We start from the raw sequence: 19,219 nt of genomic DNA, 5'->3' as shown, positions 1-19,219 counted from the left end.
TATAATAACAAACACACGTGTGCATGCATGAACAGAAACACAGCACATAGAGTATTTATACATTGACAGGGAGAAAGAGGAGACAAGGCCAGGCCTGACAAGATTTCTCACTGCACTGCGTAGTGGTTGTTATCTAATCCTCTGTAATCATGGTTCACTTCATATTCCAGTTTATACTGGGCTGTCACACCTCATTAGGAACAATAGTGTTCCTTCATTGATGCTTCTGCACATTAAGAAGCTCTTCTCTTCTTTCTCTCTTTCACTACCTTTCTACATATTTATTTAACTCTCCTGATTTTTCTCTGTATTCTTGCTTCTCCTCCTTTCCCCTTAGTTTCTTACTCCTTTTTTCAAACTCACTATCTCGTCTTTTTCTATCTTTTTCTAACTTTGGTTTCACACGAAGCGTACCTTCTCATACCGAATACCAATCTGCACTATAACTAAACTAAATGCCAAGAATCAGCCAGTGTTTTCTTATCACTGTAAATCATGCCACACACACTTGTCAAAACTACCAGAGGCACCTTCACAAGCCTTCAGGAGCCTCCGGGTTCATGGTCCTGTGGTGAAGGTGAAGATAGGTGGACAGGTTGGAGATTTCCAGCACGCATTTGCTGTTGCCTAACAAAGTGCTCCTATCAGGAGAGATGTGGGCGACTTTGAGGGAGGTGGTTGTTCTAGCTAGCATCAGGAGGCAGTTGCAGTGTTAGCAGTTTTGGCGCCATGGTAAGTGGAGTGTAGTTATTAATAGAGTTGGGCCCATCCATCTTCCTGTCTAGGAAAAATGCTGGGAGGACCAAGGTGGCATGGGCTTGTGTTCAGCACTTTCATGGCCGCCCACTCTCCCCCTAGTCATCAAGCTGCTTTTGTTTGTTTGCACGCTATTTTTTTTAGGTTGAAGGGTTCTTTTGGTGCATTTCAGCTTGTATTTGTGTAGGCTGCTGCTGGTGTGTGACTTTGTCAGGGGAAAAAAAAATCGGCAAGTGTAACGAAGAATGTCAGGGAGGAGATTTGAGGGCCTGTCCTCTTCTGCAGCTTGCACTGATGGTTTAAAACTGGCAATTAAATAGGCACTGATGATAACTGGATAAAACACAAAAGTGATTCAGCTTCTTTAAAATAGGGTTCCATATTATATAAAAAATATCAAACTTGCTGCTTTTAGTCAGAATGCATATTCTGCTAAATTTTAAAAAGTTTACATTTAATTCAGAGTTGGGAGTTCTAAAACATGGACCTTAATTTTTCATTAGACTAAAATACTTTTTGATCTGACAAATTTTAAAATGGGCTAACCCTGTAAGCAACAAAACAAAAAAGTATGTAGGTAGACAACTAAGCCTTCAACTAAAATAACATTTAAAAACCTCTGTGGTGCCTTGCTGACCTGACACTAAGAGGCTGAAGAGACACTATATTGAAGCCAGCTTCTGAAGTCTGATGTGCACATAAAAAGGTCTAATAAAGAGGTCATGGTGTAGAGTGTGATGCTGAGTGTGTGATAAGGAAAAAGGGGAAATACCTGAGCTTATTATTGTCTGACGAGAGGGGATAACACCTGGTAAAAGACAGTGCACTGTGAAAAAAAATCTAAAGATTCAGGTTAGCAGACTGGCTCAGAGCCCCCCCCCCCCGCCAAAGTGCACACCTGAGCATTGGAATGATGTCACCTCCCATCCCAGTGATGGGTAAGTGGTTGCCAGACGCAGAGACAGAAGCATATGTTGCTGATATGGCTGTTCCAAATGTGCAAGGAGTCCAGGGTCAGGTACCAACACCAGATGGTTCATCTAAATCTGTAGCGGGGGGGGGCAAGGGCTCCTACCCTCTGCCACCCACCAGCTTTAGGCCAAGGGTCCAAATGTTCCATTTTGGGAATAACTACTGGCCCATTTGCAAATTTGCAAATCAATGGAGAGACTTAAGCATGGCCCTCTTTACATTTGAAAGATTCCCCATTACACAATCACAACCAAAATTTTGAGGCGAAAATGGTTTTGAGTTGAAGATCTGACATCAACTGTGCAGATCAACTTTTGCCAAATTATTTGAGGAAACCGAAGGGATCACTTGTGCCATGTGAGAGTAGGATTTGTAACCCCGTGTCTCTCTCAATAAGCAGAACAAATGCAGATTTGTGCAGCCATTTATGGTGAGTCCATCCCTGCATTTACACTTTACACACTGCAACTTTATTTGCGAAGGGAAGCAACATCAAATGTTTATGTCTTTCTTTTTTGGAATAATGCATTCTCTGAAGGTTTTTCACCTGGTCACGGCAATTTGGCCTGATGTAATTACAGAGTGCAGGAAGTTGTGTCAGACAGCGACCAGGGAGTGACTGGTCTCCTTGTTCTCTCCCAGGCTTTTTAATTCCTCTGCCACAGGGATGGCTGCAGGCCCTTGTAGTTTAGATGCTAAATGTTGATCGTTTGTAGTTGTTTTTTTGTATGTCTCATGGACAAATGGACATGGATAAACCTTTTATGTCAGAGATGCCCCAAAATATAAAACATGCAAAAACTTGCTTTTATTTTGTGAATTTATGTGTTCATATTCTGAATTCTGCAATTTACTCTCATACTCAACTACTCTGCTTCCTATAAATGGACCCATAGTTTAGCAGCCCATTAGACCTAAAACTAGAACACTACATAAAAATGATTTGAGTAAATGAAAGTATCAATACTTAGCCTGTATGTTTTGTATTAGAAACAACATTTATGCCACCAAGATTTATAGTTTTGATGTCCAAATCCACAATGATCCAGTTAAACTGAAAAATCTAAACATGTGGCGCACATGTCCCTGTTTACACTTTCCCATCCAAGTCATCTGTGTTGTATTTGCCTGGCTTGACATCAGCTTTGCCAACTTTTATGCATCTTTCTGTCACTGCAGTCCACACAAATTGCAGGATTGATAAGATGATAATAGTCACAAAGAAATAGACCAAGCTCAGTTTACCCCCTATCCTCGCACTCAGCCCCGAAATCAGAGGGAGTGAAAAAGCAGAGTGGTTAATATTCATGGATATGAAAAGTGAGAGACTGATTTTCTGGCAAAAGAGGAAGCGGGATCAATTGCTGGAGCAAAAACCTAGTAATGGAGACCATCTTGGTGATCTTGGTGCAGATATAAGTAGATCTGTTTCTATTTACCACAGTATTAAAAGATTTTTTTTTTCTGGCTAAGAACAACAATATACTAACACCTCCCTCTCACCACAAATACACATACAGTATTCACACTATGTGGGCGTGGTAGATGATAAAAAGTCAGTTTGTCCACAAATACATACAAAAGATACCTCTGTCTAGATAGTTTAGCTAGAAGGGTTTGAAATGTTTGCCAGCTGCCCGAGACAGTGGGGTTCAACTGCATTTAATTTGTGACCAAAAAAAATTCAGAAACTGAGATACACAACAAAATGTTCTTCCCAGAAATTATGACATGCCATCTCAAAATAATCTGCTGTTGACACTATTATTAGCCACCTCTAGGAAGTGGTTATTGGTGATTTGTTTGATCTATATCTTGAGCAGGATGAAGTGATTTGATGCACCTGGATTATACTGTATGTTTGGTCGCTCTGTCCTAACACACTATAGTCACACAGGATATCATAAAGGAAGTCCTACAAAGGCATTGACAGATTTTCGTTTTTTTTAAAATAAAGATGTTGTTATGAAATGGCAAATAGATTTGTACTGGAATTTACATTACTACTGGTGAAAGTATAATAGATCTCAGAAAGGCAATGGATTACAGCATTGCTAGAGTAAAACACTGACCAAGCAGCTGCTAGAGAAGACATGAAGCCTGTATTCATTTTGCTCTGTTCACTAAGGAATATTTGAATGTCTTGTTTTGAAAGCACCATGCACGGTCTCATTAGTCTTTCTTGCCCATGCAGTCAAGATGCTGTTTTTTTTATTTTGCTGCGTCTTAATTGAGCTCCAGAATGGCTTTTATATTTACTCAGTTCAGTCACCTCAGCCGAGATCCATAACTTACTGCAGTCTATAGGAAGAGTATATCGATCCAGGCTGGCTCTGACTGGCTTTGCACATGTGAATGCACGCGTACAATATAAACACACAGAATACACAATACACCCATGCAGGCACTCACAAACACACACACACATTGACCTCCCTGTCCCCTTGTGACATACACATTAGTGTTTGCCCAGCACTCCCACAGGACTGCGAAGAAAAGCTGAGCACTAGTTTCCCCTTTTCATAGTGTGCACATGAGTTGCTCACAGTAAACTTAAGCCTCTAGCCACATGTTAAATATAATCTAAATCCCAACTTTCTCGTATGTATGTAACATCAAATGTGATGCCCTTTACCATCAAGTTTGAAGCTATTTTGGCCATTAGCACTCACTTCTCTATGCTTTGCGTTAATGCTGTGGGAAGCAGCACAAAATAAGTACTATAACCACAACTATATCTATCTATCTATCTATCTATCTATCTATCTATTCACTTGAATGGGAAAGTGTATTTATATATGTATATGTACTTACAGATTCAAAGAGGCAGGCGCATTTGGAAAATTATGAAAAATGTGTTAAGAGGTCGAATTTAAGGCTGTGGTTCCTGGCAGTAATAAACTGTACATTATTATCATTAATAGTCAAATAGTTTTTGAGTGTAAGGAATTATTGCCCAAATAATAAACTTCAAATGTTCTCCTATAAAATGATATGAATATATGGGGCTGTGCCCTGGTTATGGTTCTTGGCACCCCTGGCCCCCTGGCCCTCTGGCCCTCTGGCCCGACCTCTGCAGGGTGGGTGTCAATACCGGATTTTCCCATTCATGTCGGAAATGTGCTTTGTAAACTGTACATTACACTTGTGTTTTAACAGGATTTTGATCAGGCTATTAAAGCTCTGGATCCAGACTGACAATAGCTACAGTTAAGCTTTATATCACTTTACAGACAGTAATGATGATGCTAATTGTTATGTACCCAGCTATAGTAATGGTTAGTACAGTATCAGCCGTCGTTGCTGGCATGACTTAGAATGAGAATAAGAAGTTGTTATGTAACTGCCACGTATAAACAAATTAACTATTTGAATAAATAATTTGCTTACCTGACAATATTGTTGATGTAAGAAGGCAAATACTATGCTAATAATTCACTTGTAGTATTTCTTTTTAGCTATTGCCAGAGTCAAAGTTTAAAAAAAAAAAAAAAGCTAACCTATCCTTGACCAGACGTCAGTCACCTACCTCGGAGATTTATGTCTTGACACTGAAGTCAGTCATATATTCCTCTGGTTGTGTTTCCAATTAAATTGCTGCAGGAGTTTTGGGGCTTGCCTCTTCCCTGCTGATGTGTTGTGATCAATGGTGCACAGGCATTGGTAATGGGGAATCTTTCAAATGTAAAATTAATTACCTGCAATCTGACAGCATCAGGGAAACTCAGCATGTATTTTAGGCTTATTTGGTACTCCCCCTTTTCCACGCTTGCTTTAGCATGAGGCATTGTGTGTGTGAGTGTGTGTTTGTGAGTGTGTGCACTGGTTGTTGAAATGTGGAGCCTGCTGGAGACACATTTGTTTCTAGGGGAGGATAGGATGCCGTCTGTCTGGTGTCTGCTTTGCCATATTTGTCAGGTGAGGCTGAATTTGCCATCAGCAGACTGTTATTTAGCTTGAAAAAATATTCGTAATACTTCCTTCAGTAAGAAGAGGGTCTTAAAAATTAAAAACATGCATCAACTGAACATTCGCCTTTTCTCAAGGTAATTGAAATGAACACATTTATTATTACTAAACATAATTAATAATATGGATGTAGTATGGATAAGAGGCAAGGTTAAATAAAAAAGCTTAGAGAAGTAGAAATTGTAAGGACATGTTCTCTATTGCTGTCTATTGGATGAATAAATGTTTAAGCAATATTGCTCCCTCAACTCCAGTGGAGAACTTTATCTGATGAGACCATCAGGTGCTGTGAGTCTGACAGTCCCACTGTTTGGTGGCTCACTCGGCATGCTGGTATCGATTACTTTCCCTGATTTAATCTCCCTCCTCTGTTTCCCTGTCCAGCTCCACTCAATCTCCCCAGCAGTGGGAAACACTGACAGCTATATGAGCCTGCTCAACACACACTGCTCGCAGTAAGAATTTAGAGAGAGAGAAGTGGGTGGACAGAGAAAGTGAGAAAACAGGTGAGATAAAGACAGCAAAAAAGGAAGGGAGAGCAAGTGAAGAAAGAACAAAAAGTCTCACAATCTCATGTGGTAAAGCAGTATTAGGTTGTGAAAAACGTCAATGTGAAAATCCATGGAGCCAAAACAAGTTTGAAAACAACCAGTTTGTGAGGTGACCTTGTCCACTGTATGTGCTTGTCTAATAGTGACTTGGGCCAGGTGGTTCTGTCAGGCCGTCAGGGCCGAGTGGGTCAGAGAAACAACATTTGTTACTGTTCTCTTGCTTTAATAAGACTCATTAATATACTGCATGTGTCACCAGCAGTGTCTGACTGCGTCCCCTCTGGGCTGGGCTAGTTTTGGCATGACATGAAGTAAGGACACACACATTTACTGAATTTAGCCTATTTGTCTCATGAATCAAAGCTTCACACTGCCTGTGAACTCACATCACTTATTCATCTCTGTGTGTGAGCATGTGTGATGCATTGGCTTGTGTGGTGCAATACACCTGTAAAAAGAAGGTGGATGTTATTGATGCTGGGCAGATTGTAACACACAGATTTATTGCCTGCTGACTCATTTTAATATTCTCAGATGATAGAGCTAATCATGGCCAGGATGCTACCTTAATATGCAATATGAACAAGCAAGGCAATGATACTAGATGTTGTGCTTAAAGGGAATGTTTCGGGGGGCATTGTACTGTTTTCCCTTTTAACTAGGTTGGTTATGCTCCACTCAGTAGTAAGGACACACCCCAAGATTTAAAGGAATAGTAAATACACTTAATTGATTTCTTGCCAAGATTTAGATGAGAAGGTCTACACCACTATCTGTTGATATCCTAAATATGAAGATATCACCAGCAGTCTATTGGCTTAGCTTAGCATAAAGACTGGAAACTGGGGGAAACAGCCAGCCTGGTTCTGTCCAATGGTAAGATAAAAAAATCTGCACTATTCTTTCACTGTTGTTGTAATGCTTTGCACTTGTTAGTCTAGTGTTAACAATTTTTTTGACTATACAAAGTAAAAAATCGTGTGGATCATGGTTGTGGATACATGTAAACTGGAAGTTTCCTTAGTTATTAGTGGAAATAATGTCTTTATAAATAAACAGATGACAATGCTCAATATATTTAGTCCAACTGTTTATCTTCAAAGCATTTTAAATGTGTGTTTACCTGTATTTCAGTGGAGATGCTACTTAATCGAAATAAGCTAGGCTAATTTTTAAACCCATATTCATTACTTTCAAACTGTACTGAAAGACATAAAAAGGCATTTGAGTTTGTTTTAGTAGTTTGTTTGTGGGCAGAGCTGTAGCTAAGTAACAGCCTAACAGTACTGCTTATGAACCTTGACTCTAGACCTCAGTGTACCTAAAATCATAGCTGTGGCTCTACTGTAGGGGTCCCTTTGAGGGCTGTGTTCACTGGTGTTCACTATGATTGGCTGCACTATGACATGATACCTGGAGCTATTAAAGCCTGATGATACCGAACCCTTATAAAGTTTGTGAGTAGAGAATTTCACTTTAACCACTTCTTTTGACTACTCCCGCCCAAGGAGTTTCATTGGTGTGGTAAATTTCTCTTATTTTTTTCTCCCCTGCAGCAGTTGAATGAAGCGTGAAATCATTTGATACAGGATGCACTTTGATGGACTATCTAATCATATGGTGGAAGTTTGCTAAACCATAACCTCTGGAAACGCAAATCGTTTGAACCAGTGAAATGTTTGGATGACTCAAAGGCATGGAATTACCAGAGCACATTGTCTGTGTGAAGAAGAAAAAAATCCAAAACTGCCCTGCAGTCTTACTTGCATTACCTGACTCAACAAGACCCTACCATTTCTGATTAGCTATTTTTAGAATATATTCTCACAATATTGAATATTCCTTTAATTATGTTCAAACGATGAAATGTAAAGGAGGGATATTGGATAAATGAAACTCTACTGTATGCTGTGTACTGTTGAGAGTAGCCACAAATATGAAAAGGTTAGAGAAGGTTATTACTAGACGTTGCCTGGTGGAAATCCCCAGAGTCTCATGGAAAATGGGAGTGGAGAGGGTGAATGAGTAACTCTCCTCACATTCAACCACTATTGTCAAGGTGGCCTTCAGCAAGGCTGAAACTTCCAATTACGCTGGAGGAACAGATCAGTGGCAGTCAGTGAATATTTAAATGAAAAGCTGGAGGAGATCATTCACTCACTCCCTTTTTAAATGATGAACCAATAAATTGTGTTCTTTTTTAAAAGTCCCAATAACAAAAACTTGGATGTTTTAGGTCTCCCAGTCCTTTTATTGCATATGTGAAATAATATATTCAGTGCTCACACACTGTTGCCCACAATGATTATTTTGTCGATTTTCTCACGGCTAGATTGTCTTTGTGTTTGAACAATAAAATCTTCCTTATTTTCTTGGAGGAAATCAAGGATGTAATGTAGCAGCTTGTGTTTGCTTAAATTCTCGCTCCTTTAAGTTTGGTGACATATGCCGTGGGGTGTGATTGGCATGCATGATAAATTACCTGCCACAGATGAACTGTTGAGATGAATATTGACAATGTGTAAATTTCTGTTGAATAGTCATTTCATTTGTTATTTATACGGCATCAAACTTTATTCCTTACTCGCCAAGAGCTGTTTCCAGCAGTGGAAAGCAACGCCAGTGTTAACTCTTGTTTTGCTTCTATCACTTCTTTTCTTCTACCGAAGTTAGCATGCTAACTAGCTAGCCCCGGCCCATCCCGTCTCATAATACCACTTTGCAATAGTGAGTCACTGTAGCGTCCAGTCTGCCATCAGTTCAGCATGAGAGGATGAAGAAGTAGCGCGGGCCAGACGGGGTACTCTAACCTCTTTTAAACTGGCTGAGGCTCTTGGCAAGCAACCATTATCACCACCACCCGCTCCTGACAAGAAACCATGTTCGGCGGGAAAGAAAACCTACATATACCACCTTTAAATATAAAAGAACATCTCATCAGTGTGTCACTTTTCTACTTTGTATCAGACCTCAAGTGTAACTTGAGTTCAAATATTTTAACTATTTGAGATAACTCACAGACACTTACACTGGTTTAAGGTTACTCATATCAGTGGCATTAAATAAGTAAATAAAATAAAATATAAAGTAGACCGATATTTTGCTTCTCGTAGACAAGATGCCCAGGTGTCCTGGCATGTAGGCTGGTACACAGGATGGCACGATACCTGGCATCCGCAGAGTCTCGCCAAGACTCTGGTGGAGCAGATTCTACACCATCTGGAGCTCGCACACTTGTGCCACCCCACCCAAAGCCAAGAAGATGATTGCTATCAGCATGATTACGCCTTTATTAGATTAGCCTTGCGCTGTTTACAGAATTGTGGCTCTGACCATGCCAGCCTTGAACAAATACTTTCTTCTGAGAAACCAATGGGAGGGTGGAGTGCTCATCTTGACAGCTGCTGAAAACATTTCCCTTATTACGATATAAATGTTTTACTGAGGCTCCGGAGAAAATCATACGGAGAATCTTACAAAAATGTTTCCATTCTGATCTTCTGCAGTTTATTATTCAGTGATATACTGTGTCTTCAGTATCGGTCGGGTTATGGTAGCCATTTTAGCCCAACACTCATTCAGACTCCATGCCTAAAATGGTATTTTTTTTTTTTCTTTTAAATGATAAAAGAATCTTAAGCACATAGGCCCAGTCAGAAGAACTATGCTCATGTTCTCATGAGTATTTTTTTCATATTTACTTCGGTTTTTTTCAACTGTGAATAACTGTTGTACAGGTTATGTGACCATTTCTCCTTGATCAAATAGCCAAAGAGCCACACATGTGAAATAAAAGAAACATGTGTGGCCTCTTCCAGTGACTGAGCAGGAGCAAATATGTCAGAAATGAGGAGGTGACACGTGAAAAAGTCTCCCCCTAGGATTGGTTTTAACACGGCCCCGAATCAATGCTCTAGGTTTGTTTTCTAGTCATGTGCTTATAAAGGGAGCCAGCCAAGAAAACCTCGAACCCATATGATCTCAGAGCATATACTTTCCTAAAAGATTTGCAGGGGAAGGTAACTGAGATATTTCATCAATCCTTAAAATCTGCAGGACTTTTATTGGGGCTTAATTTGTTTCTTTCCAGTATTCTTTTCCATTCAAATGCGGTTTTCGACTAATTTCAGGGATAGGAGTTATCTTCATCCAACAGTTTCAAAGTGAGAAATTGATGTGGTTTAATAGGCTATAACTGGTGTCAAAACAGATAAAATATTCAAATTCTTCCATGATGAGTGCAGCATAATCAGTTTTGCAGCCACAGTGGAAATGGAGCCATTTTGCCACGGTTGCAGCTCGTGTTAGCGCCACGCCAAGGAATGAAGACATGATCAGAGGAGGGAAACGCTCTGCCAATGTCTGTCTCCTCCATGCCAGTGCATGGGGAGAAGGGAAAAGTAGTGGGCAGAGCCAACTTTCCACTCCAGCTGGAGAGTTGGTGAGAGACATTGTTTCTCTCAGCTCCTGCTGTCAGCCCGTGTAGTAGCTGGTCTGTAAGACCAGTCCACTATTTCAAATAGCATTGAGCCATCTTGCCAAACCCTTTAATGGCCTAAATGCTGGATTATGTTACACTGCCTGGCAAGATGAAGCATTTGTTTTTGCAGTCTTAAAACTATTCACCTACTATTTTCTCTTAATTAAGATGCATCTTAAGTGAGTTAAAGGAAGAAGATTGACTTTCTAAATAATGTGCTTATTTAACTGAAAATACTTATTCCACAGATAAACAAACAATTCTCAGATTGATATGTAAGTGAATTTAATTAGAATTTTTGGTTATATCTCGCACTTTCACTGGTGTCTCAGACCACTGATCTTGCTGAACATGAAATCCTTCCTTCTAAGCAGCATCCTCTACAGTGACTCCCTTCATTGCCATGTAAAAAGGAGTCCATCAGTATTCCAGTCACACCCACAGCTGATGGTCAAGTCACTAGTTCACAGAGCTTCAGTGTCCCTGTCTCTGTCAATGCTGTCTCTGACTACACTTACCCTTTTGCTCTTGCCATCACCACCAAACTTTGCTTGGATTTTAACAGACATCACATTTCATAGGTGTAAACTACCACCCTCTGTTGGCCACGTCAGGGAGTTCGAATATCCAGATCAAGTGATCCAAACACTGCTCAGCGTTTCACTCAACAATGGACTTAGACAAGTGATATTATTATTCATTCAAGGGACCCACGGCAGTTCTGTACCTCTTAGTTTATTAGCCCTAGTGTTTTCTTGTTTAAAGGCAATACATTGATCTCAAACAGCACATTTTAATTTGAAGCTATCAGAAAGTACGAATATATGAAGTTTAAAGGTCGAATTATTGTCTTGTTTAGAGTTATGTTGAAAAACTAATCTGAATTATTGAGTTTTTCTAAGTAAGTTTAATCTTACTTTTGTGACATGTAGTACCTTTTTTCTTTTGTGTGTTATGAATTTTAAGGGAATTGCAATAAAAGCACACATACAAATACAAATCCATTTTATATACCCCACCTCATTCTGTGTGTTCACTTTCCTTAGGTCCAACTGGCTGAAGCCGTGTTGCGGTCGTCGAGTGGCCCTGTGGCAGGTCTGCCTGCTCAGCGCTGGCTTCAACTGTATCCTGGTGGCCTGTGTTATCCTGGTGGTGCTTTTCCTGTCTTTGGAGCTGCTCATAGACACCAAACTCCTACAATGTAATCAGTGTGCATGGCTGCTTATTGATTTCTCCTATTTTAAACTTTATTTTTATCAAAGAGATGTTTGCTGCGTATGCATATCCTTCTCCAGCAATACACTGTGTGATGCTTGTAGAACACCTGGGAGGCATCCAGTCTAACACACAGCAGCAGCTCCACTTGAGCAGTGGGGTGTTGCATGTTGTAGTGTCCTCATGCATTAAACTAAATCTTTTACTAACTCGACTGGTGCTATTCCGGCACAGTGATCTACAAGTTGACAGGGTCAAAGTAAGAGACTTCTTCATTATTGTTATTCTCATTTACTGTAAATCTACACTGGTACATTCCTAAACCCATGATAAAGATACAAAGTTTAGAGGTTATACCTTGTCATGGTCAACATATTGAGATATAAGGCACGGCACCTCACAGTGAGAAGTTGTTGGTTTCAAATCTCAGCTGTGTGTGTATGTTTTTAAAAAAGAAAGAAAAAAAATATATATATATATCAGTCCTTGTACAGTTTGCTTTATTCCCTTGTGCCAACAAGGTAGTTGCACTTTACTTGAGTATTTCTTAATCATACTTTACTACAATTCAGAGGGAAATATTGTAATTTTTACTCCATTACATTTATTTTACAACTATAGTTACAAATTACTCTAAGATTAGATTTTTTTAAATAGAAAAACTATAAATATTATAACCTTATAAAACACAATACATTGTTAAATATTAAACTAGGGGTTCCCAACCTTTTTTGCTTGTGACCTCTAAGAAAAGAGCAGTGTCTACTCAGTGTCCCTTGTCTTATTTCACGTGTCTGAGTTCTTAGTGGCTCAACCAAAGAGAATCGTCCCCTCAAAACTTCTGAGATGGTTTTATTTATTTTATTTAAATAACTGTTCGAAGTCCAAAGAGTTAAAAGTATGCAATATTTTGCAAAAAAAAAAAAAGATCAGAGAAAATTAGTGCAAATTTTTGTAGGAAAAATGTCTTATTCCTACCCCATTAATGATATAATGACGATTTAGTGGTGATTGTGGCGATTTATCCTGTGACCCTTTGGAGGTTTGAAACCACAGTACAAAATGACCTGACGTTTAAAATAGATAAACTAGTGCTACCTTGACCGGCTAGTCTTAACAATCAAATAATGTCGACTATAATAATACATCAGTCACAGGAGCCATTTTACTGCGGAACCAGTGCTATTACTTTTGATTCTTTAAATGTATTTTTGTGATAAAGCTTCCGTTCTTTAACTTAAGTTGGGTTTTGAATGAAGGAACTTTACTTGTAATGGAGTATTTTTTTTTACATCGTTGTATTATTACTTATACTTAAGTAACGGATTTGAGTACTTCTTCCACCACTGGCCTTGTGTGCTGCCACAGTCATGTGTATGCATTCAGTGTCCACTCTTTCCATCACTGCTGACGAGGAGAAGCTGAAGGAGCTGGATGGTAAATGGTTGTGATGGAGAGTGATGGAGAGAGTTGATAATGAACCGAGTCTCTTGTCTATGGCAGCAGGCACATGTCCCCATCGATTACTGGCCAGTGTCCAGCTCTGATGATACCTGAGTCTCGCTGCGGGGACTGCGGGACTCTAGTCACTTCAGATCTGTTGTAATCTAGTGCTTTGTCCGCTGCCAGTCCTGCAAGACAAGTAGAGGAGTGGGCAATAAGGTGGGAGTCAGAGTGAGAGAGATTAGTGGCGCATGGGTAAATACAGGTTGGCACTTTGGATTGATGGATGGACTCTGAGATACGGAAAGACCTAAAAATGCGGATGGACAGAGTGTTAAGAAGAGGAGCAGTAAGAGCAGTGATATTGGTGAAAGTTCAAAATTAATTCAGGCAGGGAAAATTTTTCCTTCGGCTACTCCTTAAATACACGATATAAAGAATTATACTGTATTTCCACTGAATGACAGGACCGGTACCCTAACCCACAGAGGCTAAAAAACTGTTAGTAATTTTGAATTTATTTTTAAAATCTAAATTCATTTGCAGGTTCACCTCAGAGATATATGAACACCTCGATTTCTTGGATTGATTCTTGTGTGCTCCTCTTTAAAACTTTGCAACTTAACATTTGCCCTGTTTCTTCTCTCAACAGTTTCCAATGCTTTCCAATTTGCCAGCATTATCCACTGGATCAGCCTCATCATCCTTTCACTCTTCTTTTCAGAGGTACGATGTGTGTATAGGGGTCCATAGAACCTTATTTCTGGTACCACAAGATAAAAATAATAGTTAATAAAATTAATTAATAAATTATTAATAAAAATGTCCCTTGTCATTCTGTTGTTTTCCTTTTTTCTTGTCTGGCGTTATATGGTCACCATAGTACTTCAGGGGCACAAGGCCCCTGATTTTTGAACTGCCACGTTGAAATTCTTTTTAATGCATGATTGAATTAAACCTAACTAAACTTTCTTTCACTGTAGATTATGTTGTGTCTCCAGCATTGCAATCCAGGTACAGGCCTAAGGGAACTAGAGTCAGGATTTAGCTTTAGCTTGAGAAATGCTACCTCAAGCCTGGATGGCTGGAAAAATGTCTATCATTTGAAACATAATTGTAATTAGTCTTAATAAAAATTTGAGCCATTGTTTGACAAAATAATGTCTTATCTTGAGTCTGGAATTGTGAAAAACAAAATGGAGAGGGGAGAATTTGGCCCACAGGCCTGCACTCCAGTGCAAACCAATTACCCTGACAGCCTCAGCCCCAATGCCCTAAACCAAACATTAATTACCAGTGAGCCAGCAGGAGCAATAATTACAGCTGATCTTAATGAGCAGTGGGGATGGGGCTAGAGTGATATGATCCATCCAAACACTGACATCATAGAAGAGGAATCATCTGGGAATGGTGTTATATAGATGTGAATTATCACCAGGCAGTCCCTCCGCACCAATCAGGGACGGAATTCAAACATGTAGGCAGAGCCCCTTCACTTCTCATTTGACACCAGGCACTGTCGTCCAACATGTGCTCAAGATGATGGATTAGCAGGACCGCTTGTACATGACACCCCATGCTAATTGGAGTGTAAATCAATGTTCCTGCTCAACAAAGAGTCCCATAACCAGCAGCATTACAGAGCGCAATATAGAATTTGATAGGCGATCAGATTACAAGTGTTGTGCCTTTGTAGGTCAAAGATCAATATCAAGAAACAGGTTTGCTACAGATATAGATTTATCAAGGAGGATTGTTATGCAGAACTAAATTAGCTATAAATACTTTGGCAGGTAAAGGACTGTTCTTTGTCTCATTTGAGATGTTTCTGTGATGTGTCAAAGGCAAATGAGGGATATTGTATGGTTACATGTATTTACTACTTTTTATCTGGAACATATTTTGCATTAATCGAATATGGTTACTCTTTATTTTTGGCTACTTTTAGTGAGTCTAGTTTCAGATATAGAATTCTTGAATAGTTATTATTTTACAGTATTCAGAAAATAAAGGAGATTTAAAGAAGAAAACTGTACTGCATAGGCTCTATCTCAGTTTTCAGTCTATGTTCACACATCTTGACAAAGGTTGTTGGATGTCATGACAACTCAAAAGACTGAGAATATCACAGAAGCTTTTTTTATGTATCAACACACTCCCTCACCTATCTATTTTAATGCTTTCATTTATCTCTCTCCTGTCTGTCTCAGACTGTCTTCAGAATTGTTGTGCTCGGTATCTGGGACTACATAGAAAACAAAGTTGAGGTGAGTGCTGGTGTTCTGTGTCTACTGGCAGATCTTGATGTCATGGTTTGAATCTTTTGCAGATATTTTGTCAGATATTATTTTTAATTCGGCCACCTCTTCCTATATTACACACACACACACATACATATATATATATATATATATATATATATATTTTTTTTTTTTTTTTTTTTTTTTCTTCCAGGATTTAGACTTAAAGTAATAAATGGACATCATGCTTATTCACTTCCATGCCAAGAGTTAGATGAAGAGTCAGATCTTTTTTTTCTTTTGTAAACAAACAAGTTAGCTAATGAGCTTTAAAGGTGCTTGTAGGCGGATTTTGTTACCTTTGGTGGTAGCCTCATATCTACTGTACACCACTATAGAGTTGAGGTAAGAGCTGGAGGCTTGGGCAGGGTACTGGCAGGGGATTATGGTACCCAACAACATTTGCAAATATTTTAATTTTGTATGTGTGCCTGTGTGTATGACGCTCTCAGGTGTTTGATGGTGCTGTCATCGTGCTGTCACTGGCCCCCATGGTGGCCTCTACGGTGGCCAACGGGCCCAGCAGCCCCTGGGATGCCATCAGCCTCATCATCACCCTACGCATCTGGAGGGTCAAAAGGATCATTGATGGTGAGGCCTTCAAAAACCTTTTGTCCATCAAAGTTGTGTTATTAAGTAGCCTGTATCTGAGACCGATTAATTTTGTGGAGCAACTCAAGGAATTACCCCGTCTTTCTTAACTCAAAAGGATCACACAGATGCATAAAAATCAGCCTGCCTTGAAAGAGCCAAATGACCCCATTCTCGCCATGATTATACAAATTATTTACTATTCTAGAGCAATATGGCTATTGATCATCCCTCAGAGTAAATTGCTGCTACTCTGCTATTCCAACTTGTATTGATTGTAAGGGGCTGGTTAAGTAGATTCAGAGAGGCTATAATGAATATAGTGGTTGTTCTCCCCTATGCTAATGCAGACCGGTTCAATATCTGTTCGGAGGTCACCCTTGCCATGGGCCTCTGACTGCATACAAGATCAGTGGCAAACAGACCACAAAGGAACTCAGTGTGCAATTTGTTCAAGTCCAGTGAGACAGTGGATGACTAACGCTCTGTTTTTCCTAAGATTTCCCTTTAAAGCAATAGTTTGACATTTTAGGAAATATGTGTATCTGTTTTCTGGAGGACAGACAGTATTATATACTTTTTTTGTACATACAGACAGGTCCTAAATAGACGTTTCTCTCTTGGTTGATTTCAGGATGATGGCTTAGGTCTAGACTCTTAATCATACACGAGTTAATGGTTTTAAAAGATCAAATATATTGAACTATAAATGACACGTCATCAAGACATGATTAATCATTTCAGGTATAAATACAATACAGCTTTCAACATCACTTATTTACTCTGGTAACACACTTGCAGGAGGAGAAGAGAACTTCTCAACATGCAGCTGCAGTGTTGGTTTCCAGGGAATGAACTTGTGATTTTCCGCCCGCACACCTCGACCTGTTGGGTTTGATCTTTGTGAGTGATTGAGTTTCGTTGTTAGGCAGGCGCCAATACACCTCAGAGGAAAAAAAAAAATCTCACTCAAACCAATAAATGTACAGCTGAGGGACTGGCTCGGTTATTGTAGGAGAGAGATTGAGAATTAGCTTGACGTGCAAAGAGGCAATGTTTGTTGGACCGATGGGAGTGGATATACAGAGGCATGAACTGCATCCAAATTTCTGAGGACTAGAAAAACGAAGCTGAATTTCATAGCAGTGTGATATTTCAGATGGGAAATATCAGCCTCTCAAACAGAATCAGAAAATAGGTGGTCCAACAAAAAGAATCACTGTATTTTCTTGTATTTGAAAACAACTAGCTGCACATTGAATTAGGTAAAAAGGTTTGCTATTCCCGGTGGGATGAAAATCCTTTGCAGTCAATGACTGCCTGAGGTCTGGAACCTATGGACATCACCAAATGCTGAGTTTCATCCCTTGAGATGCTTTGCCAGGCCTTTACTGCAGCTGCCTTCAGTTGCTGCTTCTTTGTGGGTCTTTCTGCCCTCAGTTTTGTCTTCAGTAATTGAAAAACATTCTCACATGAGTTGAGGTCAGGTGACTGACTTGGCCATTGAAGAATAATCCATTTCTTTACCTTGAGAAGCTCTTGGTTTGCTTTCACAGTATGTTTTGGGTCATTATCCATCTGTACTGTGAAACACCTTCCTATCAGTTTTACAGCATTTGGCTGAATCTGAGTAGATAGTTTAGCCCTATACACCTCAGAATCCATCCTGCTACTTCTATCAGCAGTCACATCATCAATAAACAGCTGTGACCCAGTTCCATTGGCGGCCATACATGCCCATGCCATAACACTGCCTCCACCATGTCTGACAGATGATTTGTTATGCTTTGGATCATGAACCGTTCCTTTCCTTCTCCATACTCTTCTCTTCCCATCATTCTGGTTCAAGTTAATGTTGGATTCATCTGTCCAAAGCATCTCGCTCCGGTGCTGGGCAGGTTTTTTTCGATGTTTTCTGACAAAGTATAATCTGACCTTTCTGTTCTTCAGTGTTACCAGTGGTTTGCATCTTGTGGTAAACCCTCTGTATTTACATTCATGCGGGTGTCTCTTGATTGTAGACTTTTACAATGTTACGCCTACCTCCTCGAAAGTGTTCTTGACCTGGCAAGATGCTGTGAAGGGGTTTTTCTTCACCAAGGAAAAAATTCTGCGATAATCCACTATAGTTGTCTTCTGTGGTTTTCAGGCCTTTTGGTGTTGCTGAGCTCGCCAGTTTGTTCCTTCTTTACAAGCATTTACCAAATTGTTGAATTGGCCACTCCTAAAGTTTGTGCTCTCTGTCTGATCATTTTTTTTTTAGTTTTTCCGCCTAATAATACCCTCCTTCATTTGCATCGACACCTCTTTGGACTGCATATTGAGAGTTCCCATGAACAGCTATGAAAAGCAAATTCAACACTTGGAATCAGCTCCAGACCTTTTAACTGCTTAATTTGACATTAAATAATGATGGAACAGGCCAAACCTGACCATGAAACTGATTGTCGGTCAACTGTCCAACTCACTGACTCAACTTACCTTAACATTTAATGCGATATTCTTGTTTAACTCCTTGAATTAAAGCTGAAAGTCTACACTTGTGGCTTCATTTCAAATCGTGGTGATGTTATATATACAGTATATATATATATATATATATATATATATATATATATATATATATAGTTATACCTTATCTATTATATATCTATTATAATTCAGCTTTATTTGCCATAAAAATAAAAGAGGAATCAGTAAGTAATTAGGATTGTGATATGCAAAACGTCACAACTAACATAGTCAGATGACAGACAAACTCATAGTTCCACATCAGAATCAGAACGCAGGGAAACATGGGTTTTGCCGGTTGGTGCATCATATAACTGTGTGAACAGCGAAACACTTGTCTCTGGGTGAGAGAAGAGAGTGGAGCAGGGCCTCGTGTTGGCCTCTGTGAAGTCGTGAGATCAGCCACGGTGGGAATTGCACTGCTATGCATG

General features: G+C 39.5%; 1 protein-coding gene across 2 annotated transcripts in view; it reads left to right on the top strand.

Annotated features, from left to right (window-relative positions):
* Nucleotides 1-19,219, top strand: part of LOC120792664 (transmembrane protein 266-like) — a 46,778-nt gene that overhangs the window by 18,340 nt on the left and 9,219 nt on the right. For both annotated transcript variants that reach the window (XM_040131896.1, XM_040131905.1), the window contains exons 4-7: nt 11,775-11,929; nt 14,039-14,112; nt 15,597-15,653; nt 16,139-16,277. In XM_040131896.1, coding sequence (XP_039987830.1) covers nt 11,775-11,929; nt 14,039-14,112; nt 15,597-15,653; nt 16,139-16,277 — 425 coding nt within the window. The remainder of the gene's footprint in view (nt 1-11,774; nt 11,930-14,038; nt 14,113-15,596; nt 15,654-16,138; nt 16,278-19,219) is intronic.

This window comes from Xiphias gladius, chromosome 1 (assembly GCF_016859285.1).
Source record: "Xiphias gladius isolate SHS-SW01 ecotype Sanya breed wild chromosome 1, ASM1685928v1, whole genome shotgun sequence".
NCBI lineage: Eukaryota > Metazoa > Chordata > Actinopteri > Istiophoriformes > Xiphiidae > Xiphias > Xiphias gladius.
Note: the sequence above shows the minus strand (reverse complement) of the source record. Positions and strands in the feature narration are given on the sequence as shown.